General features: G+C 35.3%; 1 protein-coding gene across 2 annotated transcripts; it reads right to left on the bottom strand.

Moving 5' to 3' along the window:
• Positions 1 to 738: 738 nt before the first annotated feature.
• Positions 739 to 5848, bottom strand: LOC120087339 (neurofilament heavy protein). Of its 2 annotated transcripts, XM_039044327.2 has the most exons (3): positions 5669 to 5848; positions 4780 to 5060; positions 739 to 973 (listed from the first exon to the last, which is right to left on the bottom strand). In XM_039044327.2, the coding sequence occupies exons 1-2, from the start codon at positions 5706 to 5708 to the stop codon at positions 4825 to 4827; spliced, it is 276 nt and encodes a 91-aa protein (XP_038900255.1). In that variant the 5' UTR covers positions 5709 to 5848; the 3' UTR covers positions 739 to 973; positions 4780 to 4824. The 2 variants fall into 2 exon arrangements, with proteins under 2 accessions (XP_038900255.1, XP_038900254.1); XM_039044326.2 differs by lacking the exon at positions 739 to 973 and having other exon boundaries at positions 4536 to 5060.
• Positions 5849 to 9728: the final 3880 nt, after the last annotated feature.

Here is a 9728-nt window from a genome sequence, read left to right as displayed (position 1 = left end):
CATTTGAAAATCGTTCATACATTCAATTCTTACGTGTGTAGACTTCTTCAAATATCAAATTAATAGAATGATCCATTAAAATTTTCAAATGAAATCTTACTTGAGAGTCTAAATTGATTCATTGATGAAAGTTTAGGAGTTAAGTTTTTCCCATGATGTTCATCCAAAAAGAACCTAGTAAATAGTGTAAACTGATACTCACGAAAGTTCATATAACTCTTAGTTCATGGTTTAAATTTAGAGTATAAATTGATATTGTTCCGAACCTATTAAACACAAAATAAAAAATTCAACGAAGTGATACGAAAAGTTCAAAAACACGAACTTGAAGGTCCAAAAACTAATCTAACCAGAGAAAGACTCAATTATATATTATATGAATAGGAGGAGGAAGTTAGTGGGAGGTGAGGTTATGAAATGGATAAAGATAGGTGAAATTAAATTGGAACCTTGATAGTGGAGCCCCGGGGATTTGAGTTGAAGATTTTAAAATTTGGGGGAACGTGTTTCAGCTTTCAAGATAAGTGGGTGGAAAAAGGGGAAAAGAATATGATTACATTACAAATAATAAAAATACTTAAACTAATTAATAAGTAATTGACATGATAAAAATACTTAACCCATTATATTATTAACACAATCAAAATCCGTCCCATGAGAGTGAGGCAGGTGGAATTGAAGGCAGCACGACAGGAAGGAAGGGGGAAAAATAAAGAAATGGAAGGTGCAGGCCAATTCTAAAATAAAATCCAAATGGTATTTCATTTCAATTATGTTAATGTGAAGATATTGGTAGATAAAGTACAGAGTGTTATGAGGAAAATTCCAAAGGGGGATTTGAGATTCATAGGGCGGCAGGGAAAGAACAAGAGTGGACCATATTGCTTGGCGTTTTATGGAACAACTCTTGTCTTGAAACAATGAAGGGCTGCTTTCTTCGTCTTTTGAATCCCCCACGTGCCATTTCCCCTGCCTGCTCCATTTTTCAATGATTTATGGGTATTAGTTTGAAGATTTCTAATTTCTAAACCCACTCTCAATATATATATGTGTGTGTGTAAGAATTTAAAAATATGGATAGAGGACAGTTGGGATTTTTTTTTTTTTTTTTTAAAAAAAAAAAAAAAAAAATCAAGAACAACTTTCCTTGAGAAAAAAAATGAAAAAAATACACTTATATAAAAACCAAGCCCATAAAAAAGGAAGACTCCTCCTTAGAAGGAACTCCAACTATACAAAATCACATCTAGAAGATAATTACAAAAAGTCTTCGAAATTGAAGTCAGATGAGAAGCAAGAAAACAAACAAGTAACCATATAGACGGGGACGGGGATTCCCCGCCGGGGGAAACGGGTCCCCGCGAGGACCCATCCTCGTTGTTCTTTTTTTTTAATATATATTAATTATATAAATATTTATAATTAATATATTTTTAGGATATACATATGATTATATAATATATATATTTATTTGCAAAATTATATCTATATATTTATCGGGGTCAGGGTTGGGGACGGGACAGGGATACCATCCCCGACCGGGGACCCGGTTAGAATCCCCAATTTGACCCCATCCACAATCAAACCGAGGATTCCCCACCCCGATTGGGGTGGGGACCTATGGGGACCCGACCCCACGAGGATTTTTGCCAACCCTACCAACTATCAATGACATCTTCCTCACAAGCTTGTTCAACGTATTAATATGGTCGTGAAGAACCTGCCAAATGAAGAATCTCATATTTCAAAGAACCTTAATCCTCCACAATGACGAAAAGACAGACTCACCCATAGGAGAAAGGTTAACCAAACACTGGAAGAAAGACTTAAACGAAAACCCATCCAAAGGATTATGGCTCCAAACTCTCACATCTCTCCTCCCAAGACGAAAATGGTTACTCTTAAGAAGAGAGGGGAGAGCTACCACGTCCGTCGTTTCCCTGTTGAAAAGAGCACAATAGAACCCAAAGGAAAACGTACCAGAGCTCCCTGTCTACACCAAAAAAATCTATCACAAAATGATTTTAAAAAGAAGATAAGTGATACAACCTAGGAAATAACCCACAGAGAGGTCCCAAACAAAGGCAAGGAACTCTTCCGAGATATCTTTCCAAAGATTCTAGTAGGTGCCTTTAATCCCTTTAACCAACCACTCAAAAGGATGGGGGCCATGTTTACCAACAATAATCTTGTGCCATAGAGAATTGGGCTCAACAGAAAAGCGCCACAACCATTTGGCTAAAAGGGCTTTGTTACGCATCCTAAGGTTCCCAATTTCTAAAGCCCACAAAGAAACCGGTTTTTCAATAACTTCCCATCTAATTAGGTGCGAGCCTTTTCCTTTTCCTTCACCAATTCCTTTCCAAAGAAAGCACAAATCAATCTCTCCAAATGCTTACAAACCTCACCCGAAGCTCTAAAGAGAGAAAAGAATTAAACCGAAATGCCATTCAAAACTGACTTAATCAGATTAAGACGACTTGCTTTAGAAAAGAAACCTTTTTTCCAAGAAGCCAACCTACTAGAAACTTTATCCTCACGGGAACCTGCAAGGAAACACACTTTGAATTATTCCAAAGAGAAATGCCCAAGTAGGAAGAAAGAGGGCTCCCAACCTCGCAACCAATCCACTCAACCCATCTTTTAATCTTATCCTCTTGCTCTTGATACCCAAGACACAATATTTGCCCCTGTTAATCTTCAGACCCAACATCTCCTCGAAGAAGGCCAGAACGTGATTCACATCAAGAACGATTGAAGATGAGGCAAGTTGGATTATTATCAGGTAGGGTCGGTTGAATGGAAGAAATAAATAATACAAAATACTTTTGAACTTTGAGATAAGTTTCAATTATGGTCCTAGACTTTAAAAAAGTTTCGTTAAAACTGTGAAACATTGAAGTTTGTCCCAAAAATATCTTTAGAAAGTTCTATTTTTTTCGTTAAAACAAGTGATAGGGATGATCCTCCAATATTTCTATAATGATATGATATTATCCATTTTCGCATAAACCTTCATGACTTTGCTTTTGGTTTCACCTTGAAACTCATACTAATTGGAGATAATTGTCCTCATTCATATACCTACGTCATTTTCTTATCCAGTGTGGAACTTTGGTCGCATTTCCAACAATAAAGCAAAAATTGACTCGACAACTAATGTATAAAAATTTAAAGGTATAAGTGACATCATTTACAAGATCAGAAATCATTAGGGATCAAATTAAAAACGAAAGAAAACAACAGACATTATATGTCAATTTGAGCCCATCCATTTGAGATATGTATCTAAGAGAAAAGACATTTACTCCCTACCTACTTTAAAGTTGAAGATGCAGAATAATATCTTTGGGAAAATTAAATCACCCTTGGGACACGAGATAAGATTACAACACCCCCCCCCCCCAAAAAAAAAAAATAAAATAAATAAATATATATGTGTGTATGGAAAGACAGCATGTGAATGGCGATGTCATGGCGCACAGAATGGATCAAGAAAAAGCCCAACCAATAAAGATAGACAGAGACAGGGGAGTGAACCTAGAGGTCCAATACACAAGAAGCAAGATGTCCAGAAATTAGGCTGTGACCTAGGTCAAATTTTCGGACAGCAAAATTGCCCAATCTAAATAACTCTAATTAGAAAATGGATTTGGGTTAGACAGTTTGAGCTGTTGCCTTATAGAGAACACAAAAGACTGTACACAGGAAAATGCTTCAAAGCTTATTTGCTTATTTTGATACATCGAACTATAACTATAGTGTTCATGAAGAAATGAATGAGGTTGGGACTTGGGTTACGTTGTTTGGCTTTTCTAGGATGTCGAAGTTTTCAAATACACCGAAAAGAGTAGGAACGAGTTCAAAATGCCAATCTATATACAGCTAAGACCTCTAGAGGAGAAAATTTAAGTTCTCAAGATACCAAGGATTCCTTATATCATTCCCGATTTTGTAAGATGTCCCCAAGGCCCAAGGGATCTCAAGATACAAGGGATTCATCCTCTACATAAGAGGAAAACAGAGTGAAAAAATACGACAGATAGCAATCACCAAGCTGAACTGATTCACTTGCATCCCTAAGGACTGCCCTCCCATTTCAGAGGCTGAGAATCTGATCAATGTGCACAGGCTCTAAAAATTTTCCTTATACGGATAAATACAACTAACTATCTGAAGCCATTAAGCATGGTAGAAAACCATGATCCTAAGCCTTGATTCTTGCCCAACTATTTTATGGGAGACTTACAGCAGGTTCGTGGGTAGAGAACACATTAAAACTCCCTACGAAGGATAAGAAGAACAAGGCCTTCCCTGCTTTTGCTTGCCTCAGATTAAGATAACATTGATCATACCAATCGAGTAACACATTCAAGAGGCACTACAAATTCCGTATTGGAAGCCTAAAATATGCGGCCTGAAATTGGATATGTCTTGAACAGGGAGAACTTTCATTATAAATTCCTTTCTTACAAACGCACATGCTCCCCATAAAAATAACTAACTAGAAAAGGAAAACAATCAAGCATAAGGCGTAGGAAATGCAGGTTTTGTTGATCAATATACATATGATGGTAACCACAAGTACATGTAACCACCTTGATGGTATTTCTATGTTGATTACACACTTCAAATAGAATGCGAGACAGGTCAGACATAGTCCAATTTTCATGTCAATCTTCAAACTAAGTTATTTTCCGGCTAACGTTTTCAAATAACTAGGTAGATGGCATGAAGTTGCATCATAAAAGAAACTAAGAATCATTGAAGAAAGCAAACCTTATTACAGCATGGAGTCAACCCCCTCCTTTGCTTTAAAGAAAACTAATGATTGTCGGAATCCTTCTTGGGATGAATTGCTCCTATGAGGGCCTCAACCTCTTCCTTGACTCTTCCAAACACTCCAGGGGCCTTTACTTCATCGGCGGGCGTAGTCTCGTCAATATCATCGCTTCTTCCATGTGTTTCTTTGTGATGCCTTGGTGATTTATTGGAGTGGATCACAGCCTCTATCTCTTCTTTCGCTCTCTCAAAAATATTGGGCGATTTCGCATCTTTTTCTTCTCATAGCACACCAATAGGGGGGAAAAGAGAGATAAATGTCAGTCGCCAAACACCTCGAGCAAAATCAAACTATGAGTCTATAACAGTGAAGCCGTTTCTGATCTAAAGGTCCCCTCATAAACAATTGGAGCAATACCTAAACAACCATAAGTTCGAAATTCATATAATATGAAAATAATTTGCTCTAGAAAACGCAGAAGGAAACGTATCCCTTCAGAAATGACAGAAGATTCCTTTCAACTAAACATAATTGATAATCCCCATTGAATCAATCAATCTTGAAAACCTAAACCATGCTAATGCTTTGAAACCGGACATTGCCTTAGAAATAGCCGCAGTAACCAATCAACGCCAATAATTACTGGAAATACGGGCTGTTAAGTGTTTTCTAGCTCGATACGCAACAATCGCCGACAATAAATCACTGGAAAAGTTGAAAAGCGTTATCAACTGTATGCCACTGGATGATCTTTACTTAATGCAAGCTCATTTTATTTCAGAAACAGCATATTGAACAAACGCACATAACATCAGAGCAATCAAAACAGTAGTTCCTAAAAAGAAGTTGATGAGAACGATAAAGAGATTGAAAGTTTGGAAATACCTGAGGAAGAATCTTTGATCTCAGTCTTTGGCTCCTCCATTCGAACTTTTCCGTGGGATTGATTAACCTGATCTCACTCTTGTATCCGTTCGCTAGCTGGGCTCGACTATCAGTTTCCCCGTTTTCGACGAAACTAACAGACGGTATGTACGTATCGACACAACTCCGACAGCGGGACGGCTTGTTTCGTTCTAACGATATTTTATAAAGCCCAAACTTCGGCCCGAGATTAAACATTTAGGGCCTTGGGCCATTTACCGTCGAAATAAAGGAATTGGGGAAGCACTTTCTAATTTATTATTGTTTTTTTAAAAAAAAAAAAATTAAATTATAAATTTGGTTAGTTGTGAGAAAGTTATGGTTAGTACTTATGCTTCTATAAAAATCTCATAAATATTTTCTATAGTATAATAGGTTATTTATAAAAAATTTTATCAAATCATAAAAATAAAGATGGTAAGGACTAAACTCTAACTTTTAAAATTATAGAGACTAAATTCTATTTTTTTTTTTTCCAAATTGTGGGGACTAGACTTTTTTCGAACAACTTTATTTTTTTTGTTAATATATTGAGTAAATGATAACAAAGAAAACATAAACCAAAGTTAAGAAACATGGTCATTCGAAAAAGAAAATAATACTACCCATGGTGGGTGTTTTTCTAACCAAATCATCGAAAAACTACCATCTATGAATATGGAAAGCTAACTCAAGAGCATCTGAGTTACAACTACAATTAACATGAAAGAACTCATAAACTACAATCTTGAAGCTCACGAATGGAGACAATAAAAGATTGAACGGAATTAATTTCTACCCAAAGAGGAAAGATATATGTCTCAAAAGGTTTGAAAACACCTTCATAGAAAGTGATTGGCTCTTCGAGATCAACTGAACCAACCAAATTTTTTATTAATTTCCAAAGCCAACATAGTATGACCATCAAAATCATGAATAATAGAACTTATACCTACGTTGCCATCAACAAAAGACACATCAACATTCACCATGGAGAAGTGTGGAGGAGGGGACCAACCACTAACATTCTGAATAAATTTTAGAGTAGTAATTGACAAAGTAGAAAAACTATCAAGTATCCAAAGAATTGTTGGGTTGTATGTCATAAAATTCACAGTTTGTAAGATTAAACATATTTTATTTACAATAAAGATGTTATTGAGGTTTATTCAATAAATATGTTATTGAATAAATAAATTGCACTTGTAAAGCCTAAATCTAATAAACCAAGATTCATGGCTATTACATGAGTACTTGGACTTTATGTGGGGACATAGAAATAAATCTAAGTTCGAGTAAATAGCCAGAACGGTCCATAGCATACGAAAAAGATTGGGTACCTTATTCTTGTAACATTATTGGATACGGTCCACTTTGTATTTAGTACAAACGATGTGATCCTAAATCGTTCATGTGGAGACATGCGAGTGGAGGCATCCTATGCAATGAGTTTTTGTAAGATCGGACCAAGAAACAAGTCACTCTTACTTTATAACGTTGTTTACTGTTTTAAGACTGACTATTTCAAAACAATGACCTAGGTAACTCAACCTTAATCCTAAGCTAACTATGAACTCTTGTTTATTTGGAATTATCCTTAGATTTGCATAGGTGAGGGATGGCTTAACAGTGCCGGCTCAATAAGCCTCCCATTTCAGGGATAAGACCGAATAGATAACTGAGGACATAGGGTGCAAGACAAAATTCACTCCTACCCACTTTTAGGGATGGTAGATATGTTGTTTCCTTAAGTACTTATTCTAGGTCTTAAACAAGGAGCCCCACCCTCTCATTGGCTCGAGAAGGACTCGGTTTGGCAATTGGATAACAAACCAATTGTTCATTAGATGATTAGTGGGACTTAAGAAACAATATGTAATCTTGGGGGTAAAACAGTTTTTGACTCAAACGTTATTACGAACAACCTGTGAATGGTTGACTTACTGATTATGGTTATATCGAGCGGACATAAATATATCTATAGTGAGGGGAGTGCAACTACTGGGATTTAGTGGAGTGACCCGATAGTTAAAAGAATTAATTTTAGTTTAAAATTAATTATTATAATTAATTTTACTTCAAAATTAATTAGGTTTTAAATATTATTTATCGAATTAATATTTTGTATTTTTCATTTTAAAAATTTAAATTTTGATTTCAATTAATAAATTTTAATTTAATATAAAATGAAGAATGGAAGAAAGTGGGTAATTCCCACTTTTTCCACATTCTTACACATATTTTTCCACCCAATTATATAGATGTGGTGTCAAAGTATTACAATTTTAGTTTTTTGCATGATATTTTGATAAAAAGGAATTTTGAATTATGAGATGAGGATCATGCATTCTGAAATTGAAAAAGAGAATGAGTTCTCTCAACCTATAGACACCAAACCAGAAGATCCTTTATAATGCCCTTCAATTCCTCATTTTGGATTCCACCACCCAATCTAAGGTCAAAGAGAATAATAGAGAAGATCAAGTGGTGGTCTACAACCATTTGCTGAGGAGAATCAAGTTGGATTTCTTGGATCGAAGAAGTTCTACAAAGGTAACTTCTGAAACCCTCTTTTTATATTATGAGCATGTTGTCTTAGTTGTTAAAATTGATGAATTGGAGTGCTTAATGATTATGTTTGCTTCTGTTTATTGCTTGCTAACTTCAACGATTGGTATCAGAGTATGATTTAAGCACTCGATTCATGGTAATTTTAGCTTGGTGGGTGATTTTCATAGCTTATATGAAAATGATTGCTGATATGGATAATTCCAGTTTTGGCATTTAAATTCTATTCAAGTAAGTGTTAATTATTGTAATTGGCTCTTTGTTTATGGGCCTTAATGTGTGATTACAAGTCTGTAAATTTGTTAGAATCAATAGAGTTTTAATTAGGCTGTAACTGAAAAAAGAAGCAAGAGAGGTCAGCTGCCCACAGAGTGTTGTAACGTCGTTCTTCATCAGCCCGAGGCATTGCAATGTTGGGATGGAGCATTGCAACGTTGCTCAGCGCACACGCAACCCGACCGACGGTTCAAGGAACCTGTTCAGTCGGTTCAGGTCTAGAAGGTCCAATTCAACCCATTTTTGCCGATTCAATCTATTTTGAGAGATTTGGATATCCGGTTCGGGTTGGTTCATGAAGACTATAAGCATTTTGAAGAAGTTTTTAATTATTATTGTAATAATTTAGGCTTTTTACTTGCTCGAAATGGCAAAACTGGTCCATATCAGTATATGTTCAATTGTTTATGCATTGTGAATGTATGATATAATTAAATAAGTTTTGTACGTGCATATAGTATGCCATGTAGATTTAAAATCCCACCATAGGAAGTATAGAGCATGCATTGAAAGTATGTTATAAAGAGTTGTAATATAAAGTATTATATTAAATCCCGAAATGCTTGATGAATGTTATGGATGACCTGTCTATTGTTTTATAATTGTTATAAAAATCAGATTAGATATTTAAAATTCATGACAAAAATAAGATGCATGTTCACATAGATTAACTAATAACAACTTGTTTTAAAAGTTAAAATAGGTCGTTATCTTGTAAAATTTAGTTACAAACTCAACCGGTTTATAATCCTATCTAAGGTTGTAGGTATTTAAGTTGATGGTTTACAGAACACCTCCCACTTAAAGATTATAATCGAATAATTGAGTGTTGTTTACCCGGCTTTTTTAGCATGTATGAGCGGTGTGAGGTTTTAAAACTAGTTTACCACCTAGACATTGTAGGTTAAATATAAAAGTTATGTTTGGAAGATCACCTAGACTTATGTTGTTTATTACCCGGAATATACCTAAGTAAACTTTTATTTAAAAACAAATAAAATACTTCAGTGGGAGATTAATAATATATATGATATGTTATTCTTAGCTCTCACGTCCTTAAGAGTTCACACCGTGAGATCCATGCTCAGCTTTGTGTAAACTATACCTTGACTGCTCTATTTGGAAAGTGTTTGCATGGGTCAATAGCAAGGTGAATAGAGGATGTAGTTCATAGTAAGTGGATGAAGGATATATGTCA

Source organism: Benincasa hispida, chromosome 9, assembly GCF_027475165.1.
Source record: "Benincasa hispida cultivar pf3 chromosome 9, pf3_genome.v1.1, whole genome shotgun sequence".
Classification (NCBI taxonomy): domain Eukaryota; kingdom Viridiplantae; phylum Streptophyta; class Magnoliopsida; order Cucurbitales; family Cucurbitaceae; genus Benincasa; species Benincasa hispida.
Note: the sequence above shows the minus strand (reverse complement) of the source record. Positions and strands in the feature narration are given on the sequence as shown.

What these genes read in the sequence shown, in the direction of transcription:
- LOC120087339 (XM_039044327.2), bottom strand. Translation starts at nt 5,708, where the DNA reads ATGGAGGAGCCAAAGACTGAGATCAAAGATTCTTCCTCAG. An exon ending in GATCAAAGATTCTTCCTCAG is followed by an intron (nt 5,061 to 5,668) that starts GTATTTCCAAAC and finishes TGCTATGAGAAG; the next exon opens with AAAAAGATGCGAAATCGCCC.